This window comes from Pagrus major, chromosome 23 (assembly GCF_040436345.1).
Source record: "Pagrus major chromosome 23, Pma_NU_1.0".
NCBI lineage: Eukaryota > Metazoa > Chordata > Actinopteri > Spariformes > Sparidae > Pagrus > Pagrus major.
In genome coordinates this window covers 17,977,987-17,996,532 of record NC_133237.1, presented here as the reverse complement: position 1 = coordinate 17,996,532, position 18,546 = coordinate 17,977,987, and the positions used below count along the sequence as shown (strand labels likewise).

Sequence of the window (18,546 nt, the reverse complement as noted above, 5' to 3'; positions counted from 1 at the left end):
TTGATCCATTGACTAATGGACGAAAAGTTGTGCCATCGTTTCTTAAGCGTCGCAGGAGGAGTCCTTGAAATTCCCAACAGCACTTGAACGCAGCGTACGTTAGCTAGCAGGGTAGCTTCGGTTAGCATTTCGATAGCAGCGACGATTCGCGACTCCTGCCTGCGCAGCGACAAATAACTTTATGCGCCATGTATGAAGAGGAATAAGCCTAAAAATAACTATCCTTCACTCCTAATGGACGTCAGAGAGTATGTTTTATCCGCCGGCAGAGCCGTGCTGGACATGGCGGAGCGGGAGTGGCAGCCCCTGTCCCCGGGCGAGCTGGAGCAGCGGCTGGACCAGGCGGTGGAGGAGATCCTGGAGGCTGACCTGATGGCTAAACTTAAAACTCAGCCAGCTCCTGCGTTATATGTACAGTTACTGCAAAGTCAGGCTAATGTGCAGGTGCAGCCCCAAGTTTTGCAAACTACAACATCCAGTCCCGCAGAGGAGGAGACCCCGGAGCTCAGAGAGCCGCTGGACACCGCAGAGAGTGCTGAAGTCAAGGTGTGTGGTCATAAACCTGGGACTGTTAATGCTCTTAAAGCAGGTTTACAAGAGGGAATGATCATTTTACTGATCTGCTGTGCACATCAACACCACCAGGACATGCAAAAGTGGCTTCTCTGTACTAGTTTGGTGATGTATTTAGCTTAAAGCTGAATAAACAAACCTTAAAGGACATTTTATCAAGTTAACAATCCACATCCACATAACAGTAACCAACATCTTTGAGATGATTATGAGGGCTCCTCCATTGAACAGCAATCAGTTTTATTCCTGCTGTCAGGCCTGTCAGATGCACTCATCATTTGTCACTATTTTCACCTGATTTCCTGACTGACTTTAAATTTTTCCCCTTTCATCAGCACATCGCAGACCTGCTTCAAACCTCCAAATCCAGGGCTCGAATGGCCGGGCGGGCTCGGTTGTCCCTGTCCCACACCGTCCTGCTGTCCCTCACTCTGCTCACCGAGCGCGTCAGCTACCGCTCAGTGTCCCGTCGCTTTCACCTGGAGAAAGGAAACATCCACAGGATCTTCTTTTCTTTCTGTGAGCGTGTCAACATGCTGGAAGAGAGGCTGATCAGATGGCCAGTCGGTGGGTTGATGTCAGTGTGGGATTATCTGTGTAATGTTGTCATTGATTGATTGATTGATGAAAATTATATTTCCCCTGTATTATCCAGGCACAGAAGCTGTTGAGGCCCTTTTCCCACTTAACAGTCCAGAGAAGGAGCATGAGGAGGAGGAGCAAGGTGTCCCTCAGGTCCTGGGAGTATTGGGACACACCCGCATCCCTATCCGCCTGCCTATAGGGAAACATGATGTGGAGAGCACAGTGCCTGAGGTGAAGAGGATGAAGAAGGAGGCCCATCCCGACTCCTGGCTAAACCTTCAGCTCGTGTGTGACCGTAAGGGCCGGTTCCTGCACTGCAGAATCAGTAAAGGATCAGATGTGGACAGAGGCAGTGCTGTGAGGGACAAACTCAAACAGCATCCTGAACTGATGCCCGCTGGCTCCTGCCTCGTGGCCAGAGCTGGCTACCCGCTCACTGCTCAGATTTTAACTCCATACTCAGGAAGTCTCGGACCAAGAGAGGAGCTCTTCAACAAGACACTGGAGGAGCATTTTCACATCCTGGATCAGGCTGTTGCAAGCCTGAGAGCCAGATTTCAGAGGCTCAGGTATCTGGATATTGGGAACTATGATCGAGCCAGAGCTGTTGTGCTGACTGCCTGCATGTTGCACAATGTGTTTTTGGACATGGGACAAGTGGTTCAAGGAGAAGTTGAGAAAGAGGAAGCGGTAACTGGAGAGGAAGTGGGGGAGGTGTACGACGAGGGAGTACACAGACGTGACGCCATTTCAGATTTATTGTTTAAAAACACTGATTCTGGAAACACATGATGTGATGAGGTCTTTTGGAAACTTGTGCTTTGTTTTAAATTAACAGTTCTGTAATATAAAGTTTTATTTTACCAGAAATTCTTCTGTCTGGGTCTGTCTGCACACATACTACTATCAGAAAACAGTGCGAGGTTTGCTGTTTAAGCATTTACATTTTGTGAATCAACCATTTTCCACATTGACCATAATCAGAATGACAAATGATGATAATGTGCAAGGTTACAACAGTTTCACCCCATTTTACAAGTAGAAAATAAAAATATAATCACACAAAGTAGATGAGGACTGTTAAGAGTTAACTTGTCTTTCTGACATGGACACAGGTCAGTGAATTTCTGTGTTCCTCTTCATCAGAGTGGAAGGACAAGTCAAAGCCAATAATATATGTACTGTAATAGCAGCATGAGTGTATGCTATTATGTTTACCTTGATGCTCCCCAAAAAAAGAGGTTTTTTGGGGAGAGTGGGGAGATTAGTTTAAAATGGTAATGGTCATATACCATTATAAACTAATCTCCCCAAAAAACCTCTTTAAATCAACTTTCTGTTAATGCAGTTATCGAGAACACTGTTGCTACTATCATATCTGTAATAATCAGACTAATAATGTGTTGTACATAGGTATTAATATTGATTATACTGATATTAAAACTAAAATGATTGCTGCAGTTCTTCAATAAAACCACTGAAGGGCAGTGAACTTCCATAAGTCTAAATAAACTCTGCCAGGTCTTAAACTTAAAAATATTATAAACTTGCAAAATAAATGGTGAAATTAATACTACAGTAACAGTAAAAGCCTGTGTCGTCTCTATGAATACTATTATTTATACCTACTGAAAGTCCAGTGTGTAAGATTTAGAAATAGAAAATGTTGTCAGAAATTGGATATAATATTCATTGTCATGTTTTCATTAGTGTATAATAACCTAAAACCTTAGAATGAACAGAGGGGGCTGGTCTTCCTCTATGGAGTTCACCTACTGTAGCCCCGAAAATACAAACCAAACACCTGCTCTAGCGAGGACCCTTCACTTTTTTTGTTGCCTTTTTCTGGACGCTGTAACAGAGGTTGAGAAGAGGGGTGTTCACTTGGTTGCAATGTGAAACCTCACCACTAGATGCTACTAAATCCTACACGTTGGACCCTTAACAATGATAATTATCAGTATAAATATGTATTTTTTCAAGTAAAAATGTGAATTTTTAGTCTCACTTCTCTTGACAAATGATCACAATCATGTCATGATCATTTCAGTTAGTTTATTTATTTTTTCACTTCTAGGGCCCATGTAAACAAAATAACACTCTTGCATAGGTTTGTTGACTTTTGACATAACTGGTACAGTGGTGGTAGCATGCCCATATTAATCTTATTTATGAGTATTCTTTTGTTTGTTTGTTTGTTTGACTCCACAATCTTCTATTTGGTATAAAAAATAACTGATGATTACATCCAACTGAAAAGGAAAGCTCTGCACCCTGTGTCTCCATTTCTGAACTGTTGTATTTTCATTTATTCTGACACAATAATCTCTCTTTCCGCTATATACCTGCTGTGTCAAGTTCAGCTCTGAGTTCTGCGTTCAGCCTGGCCAAACTACTCTTAAAACTGTAACAGTAAAAATATTGTTGACATGACCGATCTAAAATGTTTTATAACAAACATACTCCAACAGTTTTCCTTGCGCAGCATCATAAAAGTTTTTGGTACGAGCAGACGACACACATGGAAGTTCAGATCACATCTCTTCTGGACTAATCCTTTGGCGTGTCTGTGTTGTTCTTCTGAGCCAGGCTGGAGATGGCCTGAGCCAGGTTGTTAATGGCCTCTATCTTCCTCTCCTCCAGGGCTTTCTGCTGGGCCCACATGTTCATCTTCCTCTCCTGCAGCTCCATGTACAGCTGTAGGACGTCCTGTGGAGGCCGGGCAGAGCAGGGAGCAGCTGCTGCAGGAGGTGTCGGGAGGATGGGGGTAAACCTCTTGCTGGCTATGGCCTTGCCCACCCTCGTCCCACTGAGCTTGGCCCTTCGCTGGGCTTCGATCTCCTCACTGCTCTTGCCCAGGACCTCGTGCATGGCCTTGAAGAACTCCCAGTGGACGCTGGCCGCCCCGAGCCTCTTGGCCCTCTCACTGTTCTTCCTGTATGTGGCCAGCATGTTTCTCCACTTGAGGTCACACTCATAGGCCTTCACGGTGACATCTGTGACCTCCGACTCCCTCAGTTTGGTATTCACTTTCTCTGCCACCATCTCCCAAAGTTTCTTTTTCTTGCATACCGGCTGGTCAAAAGCCTGATCCATCTCCAGCCGCGTGTTGACAAGGTGCCATGTAGCCTGCAGTGTCCATATAAACTCTAGAGAGGAAAACAAAAGGTGTATCATGTCATTGAATTAAATCATTATTATATTATCTTGAATTATTATGACCTAGCATTGATCCTCTTGGCCGTTTTTAAAATTAATTAATTAGATTGGACAAAGCTTGTCTGACTGAAACAACGACTTTAGGTTATAAAAGACCAGACGACATAACCAAGATTACTAAAGGTGACAGTGTATGAATCACGGTTTATGACCATAAACGCTGCGATAGGTAGAGACTGCGCACTCATCAGGCCCTCCTCGCTTCATGCGGTGACTGGATAAAAGCTCTCCAACTTCAGGCTGCGTCCACTAACCTGCTTTGGTTTTATCGGTATCCACGCTGGACACGACCGTTTCCTTTCCTTCCACTTCAGTACTTTGTATCACAATTGTCTCGATAACCTCCATGCTGCTAAACCATCACAAATTATTATTCATTACACATTAGTAATTTACACTCAGGAGTTGTTTTTGTTTGATTAGCGGAGTAGCTATCGTGGACTTTAACAACCTCTCGCAGTCACCGATGCGTTGTCTCGCATCGAGCAAAACGATGATTATAACAACGTCACTCAGCAGCTCGGGAATTGTAGTCCGCTTTGGTTGCTAGGAATGGGATTTTGAGTGAACGGGCTTACCGACTGTACTACAATCCCTAAACGCTGCGAATTATTAAACAAAAGCGACCCTTCTTACGTATCACGGGGAATGTAGTTTTTTTAAGCGAGGGAATTCACAAGGGGACGTGACAGGCAGCGACATTCGAACTACAAGTCCCAGTGTATATCTAACCGCCCCACCTCTTTACTCCCTGCTCCCTCCCTCGTTCGCCCCTGTTTTGTTGTTTGGCTAAAGATGGCGTTAGCGGCTAACACAGGCGATTGCATTTTGTTTCACAAAAATTATTCGGCCAGTGGTTAAAAACATTGATGAAATGGAGCTTTAGTTCGTCATTTGATATGCAAAAATATGTTACATTGAGCAAATACACGTTCACTACGTAGAATAACGCTTGTTCAGCCTTCTCACGATGTAGGCCTGTTTTTAGGGAGTGGACCGAGGCTGTTGGAACTCCATCTCCCGTCAGCGACTGCGGCGTCAGGTGGTACAACTTTCCTATTTTGATGGTATCTGTAGTTTTCTGACCGCGCCAGAAGGTTAATTTCGGGGAAACTTTTGAAAAATATGAACGAACTCATTAAGAGCATATATTTGCCACTTGAGTAAACAGACCGACGATTTAAAGTGGAAGGACATGTTATTGATTTTCACTGGAACAGTTCAGTGATGCTCCACAGTCTGTGTAATACTTGTCTAAACTGAGAGGAGGAAGACTAAGATTACTGAACCTGTAGGGGGACCAGAGGGACCATGTCTGCATCACCTGTGCAAGGTGACTGCAAACAATCTCGAACACCCTCCAGGGAAGGGCACGCATCATCACCAGAGTCTTCTTTGGCCTGGTGCTTGGCTCACCTCTCCAAACCTGGACCAGGGGCTGAACATCATGGGCATGGCAAGTCTGACTCAGGCGGTGGCAGAGAAATGGATAAGAGATCCAGAGTTTCTCAGTGGAGAGCCCTGGTTGCGATCCGGACACAGCACATCAAGGGCGACAAGGCTGGCATCGCCAGATTCAGAACTCAAGGTGGTCTCCGGCCCCTGCTGGACCTCCTCAAACACCCAGATTGCTCCAGGAAGACCCTGGACCTGGCTCTGAGCATCCTGGGAAACTGCTGCACTGAGCTGGAGACACGCATTGAGGTAAGATGAAAGAAAAATAGAGAAGGTGTTGAGCTCTAGTCATTAAATCACTCATTCAAACTGACAACATTTAAAATGTCTTCCACTGTAGGTTCGTAAACTTGATGGAATAAATATTGTTGGTAAGTGGTAATTTTCTCTCTTATGAGGAAGTTGATATTAACTCTAAAACCACAATGAATGAAACTTAATCTTGATTAAAAATTTCACTGTCTTAGTGGAGATCCTGAGGAGAAATGTGGCCCTGGAGACGGTCCAGAACCGAGCTGCCCGAGCTTTGGGAAACTTGGCCATGGATCCAGAGAGCTCTGCACTCATCCACTCTGCCGGTAAGTCTGAAATGTCAGTGTATCCCACTGCATAATTTTTAGCTCAAGGTTTTCAGCATTTAAAATGAGATGCGGCTTGAGTGCTACTTGAGGGAAATTTGCGGTAACAGCAGAATAGTAGTCATAGTTATAATGGTGATTCCCTATTGGTTTGAAATAATAATCATTTATGGACTAAAAGAGAGGTCTATTGATATCTGTACTATTATATTTACACTTACGCACCTACAGAGCATACATAGTATGTGCAGCATACTTTTATTAGTTATTATGAAATTAAAAGATGTTCACAGCCTTATAAACACATTGTATATTTTGGCATTTTGTTTTCTTAGGCAGGTGTGATATCACAATGAAAAGACACTTACTGCAGCACAAAGTAATGCATCCAGCTAGAGCTGCAACGATTGGTTGATGAATCAATTAGTCGATTGACAGAAAATATATCAGCGATTTTGCGTAATGATTATTCAATATTATTTGTCCTCAGATTAATAATCTATTTATATTTTCTTTTTGCAGGTGGTGTTTCTCTTCTCCTCCTCTGTGTGTCTCTGTCTTCTGGACGATCCTCCCCCTCTGCTGCTCCACTCAAAGACACCTGTCCCAAACTGGAGTGCGCTCAGTCAGCTGCTCGGGCTCTCCTCTACCTCTCAGACACGCCCTCTAACCGCCTGTCCCTGCTCACCCAAGGAACCCTATCTGCTCTCGCCCCTCTCATTGTTCCAGAATATCCCCAGGGGCTGAGGCGGGCGGCGCTCAGGACCATCCACGAGCTGACCCGGGGCTGTGGTGTTGAATGTGCCAGAGAGGTGTCCCGTTCTGGGGTCCTCGCTCAGCTCGGTGTCATGGTATCGGAGGAGTCTGGGAAACCTTTTGAGGAGCTGGCGCTGAAAACTCTCGCCAACATGTGCTCCCAAGGCTGCCTGCGCCCTCTCGTTGGGTCACTGGGGGTCATTCAGAAGTTCACTGAGGAGGTCAAGAGGGACCCACTAAAGTCTGGAGTCTTCCTCAAGGCGCTGTGCTTGTGCTGCAAAGAGGCCGTCAACCGGGCCAAGGTGAAGGAAAGCGGCGGATTGGAGGTTCTAATTGGGTTTATGTCTGCCCATCAGAGCCATCCCCTTTCCCGACTAGTCATCCTGGCCTGTGTAGACTTTGTTTTTGATGAATCTGCTATGGAGCAGTTGCAGGAGTTGGGGCTGGTCCCTCTGCTTGTTGCCAGACTAGTTGAGCTCACCAGAGGTGAGGAACAATCTGCTGAGAAGATGGATGTGAGCCTCTCCTCCAGCATGTCTCCCACTGAGCTCCTGCCCTCGTCATGCTATGACTCCTTCGACTTCCCTGCTCCTGAGGGCTGCAAGAAGGAGGAAGCAGCCGGGAAGGAGCAAGGTCTATGTTCATCGAGCTTTTTAAGTCTCAGGTATGGAAAATGAAGAGCATAGATTTATTTATTTCCCCTGTGAATTGTTTTATTATCTTATATTCTGTTGTTTATCTTCATTCTTATTGCTCTCTCTTCAGGTCCTGGTTGGTGTCTGAGGGATTGATCACTTCAGAGGGGGATCTGTTGGATTCCTCAGGTGTTGAAGGGGAATGGGGGAGTCTTCAGATCCCGTCATCATCCCCTCAAACCTCCTCCCCAAACCCTGATTCCCTTTCCTCTCTTAAAAACTCTTCTCCATCCAACCCCACTGCCTCTTCCACTTCTAAAAAAGCGTCTCAGCCTTCACCCATGTCCTCTTCAGCTCAGCCCCAGCCGTCATCCTCAGGAAAAGTCAATGATCCCCCTCCCTCTACCCAGCCTAGTTCCTCCACTCTCTCCTCTCCCACTAAAACAACCCAAACACCAGTCTCTCCATCAAAGTTTTCATCCCCTCACAGAAGGAGGCAGCGTGCTCATTCAGCAGCTTGTTTGACAAAAGTCACTCTTGATACCCCTCCCTCTGTGCCCCGCCAAGCAGCTTACCAACACCCCTACCACCCTGAACCATGGACGCCCGAGTCGCCCATCCTGCTGCTGCTGTCACGTTTCTCCCACACCACCGACCCAAGTGCTGCTCTTGTCAGCTCAGGTGTCATGTCCGGCTTGCTCTACTACCTCACTCAGCACCAGGATCCCAGCAGCAGGTGCCTGCGTATGCTCTGCCGGCTGAGCTGCAACCCAAACTGTTTGCAGGCGCTGGTCCGAACCGGCTCAGTCGCGTTGATTCGTCACCATCTCTGCCAGAGAGAGGGAGGACTTAGAGCAGAGGAGAGGCAGACGGACCGAGTGAAAGCCAAAGTTAAACAACTTGGTAAGATAGAGGTGTTAGTGGGATCAGTAATCTGCAACACATGAACTTCGTAGCTGTCCTGGTTTTTTTAATATCATACAAGAGCAGTTTATAATTGTGTGCTGACTCTCTCTGTAGGTCTTGCTCTTCTAAACAATCTGCGTGTTCAATGTGAGTCTGGATTTGGCTCTGGGGTTCTTGCCCATGTGATGCTGTCAGGCTCTGAGACTGACAAGATGAACTGTGCGTTGTCTCTGCCATTGATCAGCAGGTGAGTAGTAGATCTGTATGAATACGAGCTCAGTAATCATGATGATCTGTATGTGTAATGAAAAAGCACTCTTTTGTCTTGATCTAAAAGCTGTTTTTGTTGGTGTGCAATTTTGAGAGAATTATTTACAAAAATCTTTGCATGCAATTTAGTGTAACATCATTCCATGGTGATACAGAATAATAACTGTAAATGTCCATCTATGAGCTTAACAAGTCCTCTTTTTCTCCAACAGCAACAAGTCCCTGTTGAAGAAACTCCTTTTGGACAGCGGTGGACTACTCTTGGCTCTCCAGCCCCTTGGTTGCAGTAACAATGATGAGGATGAAGACCACCCAGCTGAGTGTGGAAGGTTGCTTTCTGATTGGTTTAATTCCCAGCATTCAGGCCTGACTTCTCGCCTCCACTCGCTGTACTTCTCCCTCCTGTCTGGATGCCTGTCCACCCTGATGGGTGGCATCAAAATGGAGTTTGATAAAAAATATCTAAATTCAGTTACAACCCCATCAGTCAGTAAAATAGACAGAGCTTCACCACCTCCCTTGAAAAAGCCTCGCATGGCTGACATCTGTCCTTACGGAGTCTCGAACTTTGACCTCCTGTTGCTACTTGACGACGGGACTCAGGTGCCAGCCAACAGGGAAGCTGTGGCTGGGGTGGAGGGAAAACATGGGGTTGGCTCTGAGTACTTTTGGGCGTTGTTGAGAGGTGGATTTGGAGAAGCTCAGTGTAATGCAGAAGAAGCTATCCGCATTAAAGATGTCAGCACAGGGATGCTGCTACCAGTACTGCATTACCTGCATGGATGTCGCCTCACCAAGGACACAGAAAGGGAAAGTGATGAAGGAGAGCGGAGAGGACAGTGTCAGATTTTGGACTCATTGGTCCTTGAAGGCCTGGGGATCTACCACAAAGAGACAGAGGGTCGCTCAACAGAAGACTTGACTTTCCAGAAAACAGCTTTAGGCGAGTTGATGATCGGAGCGTGCAGATTTTTGGTGACTGAGCTGCAGAGAGAGTTGGAGGATCTCTGTGTGTCTCTTCTCCTGTCCTGCTCCACCAAGGCTGCTAGTCGAGCTGCATCAGCTCCCACAGAGGACAATGCTGCATCTAAAACAGACCAAGAAGGCCTCGAGTCTGCTGAGGAGAACCTGGCTAATCGAACATCTGAGTTAGAATTGACTGGTTCTGAAGCGCAAACAGAAACAGGACAGATGAAGAAACCAAACCGTTCTGTACATCAGACAGACAATAATAAAACCTCTTTCTCTGGAACAGTTCAAAAGGCAAGTAAAGGAATCAATACAACCTCAGACAACAAGGCCGTCAAAAGTGTCTCTCCAGTTTCCAAATCAAGTTGTGCGTCAGATTTGGACACAACACTTGATCCAGAAGAGTTGAAGTTGAGACCAAAGAACTTGATGAAAAGTTCAGCACAGCCTATGAAATCTGCAGCTCAGGACTCTCCTTCATCCTCAGAGGCCAGCGCCAGAGGTGGGGTCCTGGCTGCTCTCCTCCCCCAGGTGTACTGGTTTTCCCAGCGGTACAGCTACCCAGCACTGGGTCGGGCCTGTCTGTCTTTGCTGCTGGGCTGTCAGGACTGTCCTCGGCCCTTCCTGTCCCCCTCGCTCACTGGAGATTGCCTTCACAGACTTGCCAGAGAGGCCGACTGTACGGAGACTCTGAAACAGGACCTGCTAAGTTTGGCCACAGTAGCTCTGAGCTGAACAAAGAGGGAAATGTTGACTGATCGGTGGCATTAATTCAGAGGGCACAGTTTAAGTGCGAGTCAACTTTGGGGCTTTTTAAAAGCTTCTAGGAAAGTTGCTATTGTGTTGATTTTATCAAATGTCAGGTCACAATAACCGCATGATTGGGAAAACTGTGCTGTATCAATTACTCCAGCACTAACAGAACTGATTTATTTTCATAAACTGGAGGCATAAATTTATATTTAGTTTTGATGTAAACTGATATCAACTGTAGCCTGTCCCAGCATGACGTAATTGTATTATAATTTACTGTTGTTGGATTAACTTCTAATGACATTTGTATTGTGATTTTTTTTTTTTTAACTTAGGATAAAGTCTAAACGAATGTCTGCAATGCATTTGATAAATGTCATTTAGCTGGAAGTACTGGAATTATCAGGGTTGGTTAAGAAGCCAGTTGTTTATTTTGTACATAGAGATAAAATGGATTAGCAGATATACAGTGTATAGATTCCAATTGTCCCATATTAATTTATGCCACTGAATATATTGTTGGAACATGGCTTTGCTCTTGGTTTTTCTTGTTGCTGGGGTGTGGGTGTACACTATGTGGCCATTGTAATATGGCCATGTTCTATATTTTAGTTCTATATTTGTCTTATTCCGTGAAAAGACCAAAACCAACAATGTGTTAGTCTGCCTCTTAATACTTTCTTCTCGCCCCCAAGCCTATTGATTTCTATTGAAGACATACATATTAAAAATAGAACATTAATATATTTTTTAAAAAAAGGCCAGATATTACAGCTGGGCACCGTGGTTTTGTCTGGGACTATTTTCAGTGGTGGAGTAATACATTTTTGGCACTCTAGTAAGTATTTGAGGCAGCTGGACTGTGTTTGTGAGTGTTTGTGTGTGTGTGGGTAAAAACAAACAAACTGTATATTCATGGTGATTAAGGAACATGTCACCAAGTGCAATGGTGTGGCTTCTGTATGCGTTTATGGATCACAATTGAGCTTTGGAACAGTACAGGTTGCCATGTAAGGCTTTGGCTTTACAGACAATACTTCAGTATCGTGGATACTTAAGTAGTTCATTGTTTCTTTGGTCTTTTCATGGGATTATTTGACATTAAGAACAACATTGCCAACCTTCTTTTAACTTCTAAAAGCCCATGTGTGCAGGATTTTAACAATTCAGATTTTGGCAACCCCTTGTGGTAGTGCATAAAAGTACAACGTAAGATACAGAAGTGACACTCAATAAGTAGAACATTTTCATATAAGTCTTTAGGACTGATTAAAGAGAGCACTACTCTGTATTAACAAAAGAAACAGCACTCATTATGATAGAGCACAAAGTGGTTTTATTCCTGTCTGGGTGCACCTGCTGATGGCGGTGCAGCTTGGCCCCTCGGCCAGTATAATTAAGCCAAGTACACTGCTGTCTGGATCACAGCTGAGAAATGTGACTGATCGTCTCAATGATGGGAGCTCTCGTAGCCATCAGGCAGAGGATTTGTGTGAGAGTTGTGGAACAGACTGTGGTTTCCATCCCCCCAAGGAAATTTCTGGAAGGAGATATAACACACAAGTAAAGTCAACAATGGGGAAAACAACCTTGATATTCATCCCATACCAATCTTTTATTGGTGGAGGGGTGGTTTTTTGTATATCATGCTGAAAGAGGAGTACACTGATCAACCACAACGTTAAACAGGAGGGGGGGAGTGAATAACATTGATCATCTTGATACAACTCTTCTGCTGGGAATTCTGGGTCTTGGCATTCATGTGGATGCCACTTGGCATGGAAATGCCCCCCCAGCAGGATAATACTTCCTGCCACACCGCAAAAACTGCTCAGGAATGGTTTGAGGAATGTGACAAAGAGCTCAAGGCGTCAACGCCACCTCGGCATTACCAAGATCCCAATCTGATCGAGCATTTGTGGGACGTGCCGGGACAAATCCGATCCACAGAGGGCCCACCGTGGATCGGACTTGGCTTTGATGCATCAAGGCATTAAAACAAGACCTCTGGAGGTGTCCTGTGGTGTTTGGCACTAGGCCTTTTGCAGAGGATCCTCTGAGTCCTGTAGGTTGCGAAGTGGGTGCTGCATGGACTGGACTTGTTCTGGCGCATCCCACAGAAGGATCGCCTTCCCTTCCTTTAAGGTCTTAATCACATCTCTTGGTCACATTCCTGAGCAGTTTTTGTGTGGCAGGCAGCTTGTCCTCCTGGAGGGGCCAGTGTCATCGAGTAGTGCTGTTTCCATGAGTGAGTGTACTTAGTTTACAGCAGTGTTCGGGTGGGTGATGCGTGTCTAGTGGCACCTACATGAATACCAGGTTGGTACCAGGTAACAGGTTTTCCCAGCAAAACATTGCATTGTAACGAGATGATCAATGCTATTTACTTAACCTGTTTGTCCTTTTAATGTTGTGGCTGATCGGTGTGTACGGGTGCAGGCAGTTTGAGACTCACCTTGGTGCGGATACGCAGGTGAGGGTATGGCACAAACTCTGGTGGCTCGTGTGAGGCTGCCTGCATCTTCATGTAGGCGTTAGCCATGCAGACAGTAACACCAGGGATGGCCAACACAATGGTCAGTATCTTCCAGGTCCTCGCTGTAGGAAACAACAAGTGAAAGTACAAAACTGAAGCACTAAGTAGGGTATAGAAGAGAATGGAAAAATTATATCAGCCGTCTTTCTACAGCGTCCATATCGATAATAAAATCTAACTTGGTATTTTGCCAAGGAGCATGAAGGTGCAGGACAGCTGCCAGCTCTGCAGACATTTCAGTTAATGTTCAACAAAAAGCCCCAACTGTAAGTGACTCAAGAGGTGCAGTTACACAGGTAGAAGCTCTGAATGAGCAGGCTTTGATGCATTTTTGTTGTATTCGGTCTAGAGTTACAGTAAAGACACACTGACCTCCTCCCTCATGGCTCGAATGTGACGCAGCAGCCAACACTCGACGAGCTGCTACAGACAGAGACATCTGTAGAGGTGGAGGGGGAGAAAAAAAAATTACTTTAGAAGTTAAATTAGCCCAAGTTTATTTTATTAATCTCAACCTCAAGAGAGCTTTCATATGCTTCATACTGAGCCACATAACACAACTATTCTCTACACTGCCATTTAAACACCTCATATTCCTCATATATAAAGTAATTTGCAGATAGAAATCTGTCATATGACCCCCTGCAAACAGTCAAAACAACAGGCAGTTGAGGCTGGGCCTACTAGTATTGCTGCATGTTGGTAGTAACAATGCTGTAACTAAAATCCAAGAAAAACAGGTTAAAACTTACTGTTCTTCAGACAGGCAACAACCAATATGCTATAATATTCTCAAATTTTTCTTGCGTACCTGTTTATCTTTGAATTTTCTCCTTCTTCCTGCTTGTTTGTCCTTCAGTCTGTCCTGAACTGAACTCAGTGTGTCAGACTCCTCCCCATTTCAATCTGTATCTGAGCCAACAAACTTTATATTTGGTCAAGTGCAGAGGCGGGCTGATACGTGACGAAGAGGAAGAGGAAGGGGAAGGGGGAGGAGGTGTCTTGTGTCTTGAGGACATTCAGCCTGCATTGCAAAGGCTGAAATCGGCACAGAAAGGGCTGATTGATCCTCACTAATGGACCATGTTAACTTAGAAGGCATCAGGTTTTTCATATAATCAGTGTGTTAGCTTTTATTTTTGGTTTCAGTTAGAGAGCAGGAAGCCGGTCAATCCTTACAGGTGTGCACTGACAGCACATGTTGCTCACTTGTGTGTCACAGATTCAGAACAATCTCCTGTTTATTTACATTTTTCAAATTCAGTTATCACCTGTTGATTACTTTAAGTCCTTTTTGGTCCGTATTGCATTAAGATTTGATGAACACTGATATCCTATGTAACGCTGTAGTTGATGCCCATATTATCATCTCTAATGTGAATCCTGTGGGATTTCAATCTCCTGTGCAAAAAATATTACTACTGTAATTTTATATAAAAATAAATGCTAATACACTTTATTTTTATATCACTTTTCTAAGCAAGGTCACAAAACGCATTACAGAGAAGGAAACAAAAGAAAGAAAAAACAACTATATAAAGCAATCAGTCTTGTCAAACATCATGGGATAAAAAAAAGTAATCATTGAAAAATGTGACATGGTAAGAGTAAAATGATAAAACCCTGTAACTTATTTGAGAACAGGAACACTACTTTATCCACTAGATGGGGTAGTTTGGCTACCATTGTTGTTATGAGTTGTTATGAGGACACGCCCGTAAACACTCCTTTGGTCATTTGATTATACAGGCTCGCTCCTCTTTGTTGGAGTTTACTACCTTGTTTTTGGATTGTGGCTGATTTACCTGCACAGTGCCTGTATGTTGAGTAGTATTATTTGAAGTCTATTTGACAACTTTAAGGTGTCAAAAAAATGTAATAAAAATGCAGCATTTATGGGTTGGGAAAAAATAGATCCATACACTTAATACCTACAGAAAAAAGGCATTCTTTGCAAAGCTTGAGTTAAATTATACAGTACAATATTCTCCCCTCCGTTAAGTGCTCACACTGTTAGTGTTGCCTTTGTCGTCTCCTTCTTGGCAGGTTCAGGCTGCAGTGCAAACAGCAGCCAGAGCCAGCGGTGATGTCAGCCAGTCATGCAAGCAGCCAGTCTGAATGTCTAGCACTTGTGTTATTGTGGGCAGAGGTTAAACACCATCTCAGTTTGAAGACTCCAGCATGGACATGTACTGGCAGATACACATTTGCATGTGTTGCAGGTGTGCTGCTGGAACTGTACAACCGGCAAACATATTATTACGACTGCCTCCATTGCTTGCATTCACCTACACAACCTACATGTGGCAGGACTTGGATGTATGGAACACAGCTAAGTCGTATATTTCTACTGTTTTTCAGCCATACTAGCATTGTGGATCCAAGGAGGGTGAAGTCGGTCTATCTGTCAGTCCACCATGAGACTGACAAGTTTGTTTTTAAGTGAAATATCTCAGTTATTACGTTGTTACTTCCCTGCATTCATTTGGCAGATAAATGTCACACATATCAGCATTGTCATTGTTACATGTTGTCGTTAACATTTAGCTCAAAGCCCAAGTACAGCTTCACAGCATACACACTGGTCTTATTGTTGTACAGTACAGTTTACCTTCATTTTCCCCCCCAGAACCTCTGACCTCATTCCACACGTTAGCAGGGCTAATAGCTTCCTCCTGAGCTAAGTGTCTCTTCAGTATTGAGCATAGCAGGTTTTGTGTTGCCAGGACGAAGGACAGCCCCACACAAAATGAAACGATTCAACAGGTTTCCTACCTGAACCTGATGAAGCACGGCATTTCCATGGAGGATGGAGGGCAGGTATGGAGTTTATACACACACAGCAGCCGGAGGAAATAGTGTAGACTCAACACAGCAAAGTGCACAGGGCAGACACAGACTCACACAGAATGATGTGTAAATAAGAAACGTGAAAACTATGTCCGGAAAACACAAATTTAGATTTTTTTATTTTCCAAAAATATCACAGACTCATTTTGACACCATTTACACAATTATTAATACGAGTATAAGGTATTTAAGTCATCGTAAAGTGTGGGTAAACTTTGTTTTTAAATTAAAATGGTGTGTAAACTGAGCTCAGGGTGGGATCGTCCTCCACGACATCCCTCAACTTCCACACACTGCTGTCTGTGTGTATTTTATTCCAAGAGAAAGACAACTGTGGACTGTGTGCAATGCAGTAAGTGTGTGTGATGTTGGACAGAGGTGAAAACAGCCTGTGCCAGTTGTAACAGTCTGTCCCGTCTTTCCCTTGTAAATCTACGCGGCTCCTTCTTTTCTGGGCACTTATTCTTGAAGTCACTTCAGAGCAGCTCACATCAAAGGTCTTCACTGAAGTTATACCATTTTTGGACAGAGACTTTTTTTTCTGCTCTTCATGGCGACCATTTTAGGATGATTGACTGATTTATTAAGATTCTGCTGGTATGATAACTCATAAAACACTAGAATGATGTCTCTAATTGTGAGTATATGAGATTGTGTTTGGCCTGTAGGGTAACTGTGGCTGCAGACACTTGAACAAACCATGAGGAGCCAGAATCCACCATCAATATTGTCCCAGACTCAGAAAGAAGTGGATTTGGAGCGATGTGAGGGTCAACATTACTCTACAGTGGAAACTTTCATACACCATCCAGCACATCAGCAGTCCCGTGCAGACAGAGAAGGTCCCACTGACTGATTAATGGTGGACGTTAGTGGAAGCCAGGTTAAACCCACATAGCAACTTTGGTCTGGCCAAGTTACAGACCAAACATGACGCAAAACACGCCCTACTCCGCCTCTGATTTGTTGCCTTCGTTAGTTAGGTTCAGACATAAACTATGAGCTAACATTTTGACTCAAATGTAGAGGCTGTATTATATGTGTAGCACTGGTTGTGCTATTCGTCGTTACTATTCGATTACATCCAATGGGGTTTCACTTCTGTGAACAAGATGCGTGATAATTGATATTACAAAATGAATTACTTTTTCTCTTGTATCATGTAATTGTTAATTCTAGCTGTTAGCTGTTATCTAACGGAAGCTATCGGGTTATCGAATATGTTGTTTTACCTTCAAATAAGGCCAGATGTCACTCCAAATTTTCACTATCAATTGTCCTTACAGTTGCTGATCAATCAGAAACAGTGAAATGATAACAATTGATCAGATTCCCTACATTTATAGCACTTGCACTGGAAAGAAGCAATACAAGCTCTGAGTCAGGGGACGTTTAAGTCACGCGCTTCACATACTTTATGTCATGAATAATTGGCTTAGTCTGTTTCCATTGCACTTTGTTGCATTTTGTTTTTATCAATACACCAACTTTTCAAACTTTTTCAAATTTTCATCACTCAGGTTTTCAATCACACAAACTGGGGTCCATTGTAATTATATCTCTGGTAGCCAGCATTCACGAATAATGCTGAAATTATCTTATTTCATTAGTAGTTAGTAGTCTACATAGCTGCTGATATGATTTATACCTTTATGCTTTTAAACTCTTAACTTAAAAACACATCAGAGATCCATTTCACATCAGCTCTAAACACTCCCTTACCCAACCTGCACAGCCAGACGCAGGTTCAGCTGCATGCAGAGCGTGCCAGCACCATCACTCTGTAGGTCTTTGTGTTCTTCCCCTAATGTGTACACGCTACATGGAGCTGAACGCTAATATAAAGCCTCCTGGAGGTGGCCCACAGTGTCTTACAATCTGGAAGTAGAGGGGCATAAAACCACTAATAAACACTACTGTTCCAGTCACCAGGTTGAGAAAGAAAAACTTGTAAGGAAATTCAAGACTTAAGTTATTTTGGAGAAGAGTGAAAGTGATCATTTGATGTTTATTTTACCAGGACAGAGCCAATGTGGAGCTCATGAAAGTGTTCAAGGTTGGAGATTATACAGATTTCCAACCTCTGCTAAAAACTGCCCATTGAAAACTGTGGGAGCCATGTATTAGTGATTATCTGTCTGTACTTGTCTGTAATTTGAGATAAATGATGACCGATGACTTAATTGAGGTGGTTATGTAACGAGGTGCAGGTGTTGTTAGAGAGGCACAGTGTTTTTGTCTGTCCTGCTGAGGTGTGTCCTAGTCTGTGTTTTCTTTTCACTTTCTGTGGAACGTTTTGGTTTATTTTAAGCGAAAAGGAAACAATGAACTATAAATACTGCAACAGCAACCAGTGAGCTGTATAATAAATCTGATGTTTGTCGGTGGTATTTTATAGGAAACTGGCATCATGAGTAACTCTTACAGAATAGCAGCCCCCCCAGCGGCCGATTCAGAGTAG

The 18,546-nt window shown here is 43.9% G+C and overlaps 4 protein-coding genes across 4 annotated transcripts; 2 read left to right on the top strand and 2 right to left on the bottom strand.

The window, feature by feature from the left end:
- The first annotated feature begins 88 nt into the window (after positions 1-88).
- Positions 89-1,983, top strand: LOC141019411 (uncharacterized). Its single transcript, XM_073494322.1, has 3 exons — positions 89-546; positions 909-1,140; positions 1,229-1,983. Exons 1-3 carry the CDS (start codon positions 193-195, stop codon positions 1,948-1,950), a joined length of 1,308 nt encoding a protein of 435 aa, XP_073350423.1. The 5' UTR covers positions 89-192; the 3' UTR covers positions 1,951-1,983.
- LOC141019412 (uncharacterized) lies at positions 1,899-4,851 on the bottom strand. The gene is made up of 2 exons (XM_073494323.1): positions 4,632-4,851; positions 1,899-4,307 (listed from the first exon to the last, which is right to left on the bottom strand). The coding sequence occupies exons 1-2, from the start codon at positions 4,723-4,725 to the stop codon at positions 3,709-3,711; spliced, it is 693 nt and encodes a 230-aa protein (XP_073350424.1). The 5' UTR covers positions 4,726-4,851; the 3' UTR covers positions 1,899-3,708.
- Positions 4,852-5,095: 244 nt separating this feature from the next.
- Positions 5,096-11,228, top strand: armc5 (armadillo repeat containing 5). The gene is made up of 7 exons (XM_073494321.1): positions 5,096-6,081; positions 6,173-6,203; positions 6,300-6,410; positions 6,933-7,830; positions 7,932-8,704; positions 8,822-8,954; positions 9,190-11,228. Exons 1-7 carry the CDS (start codon positions 5,689-5,691, stop codon positions 10,679-10,681), a joined length of 3,831 nt encoding a protein of 1,276 aa, XP_073350422.1. The 5' UTR covers positions 5,096-5,688; the 3' UTR covers positions 10,682-11,228.
- A 790-nt stretch (positions 11,229-12,018) lies between these two features.
- On the bottom strand, positions 12,019-14,169 carry cox6a2 (cytochrome c oxidase subunit 6A2). Its single transcript, XM_073494325.1, has 4 exons — positions 14,047-14,169; positions 13,608-13,674; positions 13,155-13,297; positions 12,019-12,239 (listed from the first exon to the last, which is right to left on the bottom strand). Exons 2-4 carry the CDS (start codon positions 13,672-13,674, stop codon positions 12,150-12,152), a joined length of 300 nt encoding a protein of 99 aa, XP_073350426.1. The 5' UTR covers positions 14,047-14,169; the 3' UTR covers positions 12,019-12,149.
- Positions 14,170-18,546: the final 4,377 nt, after the last annotated feature.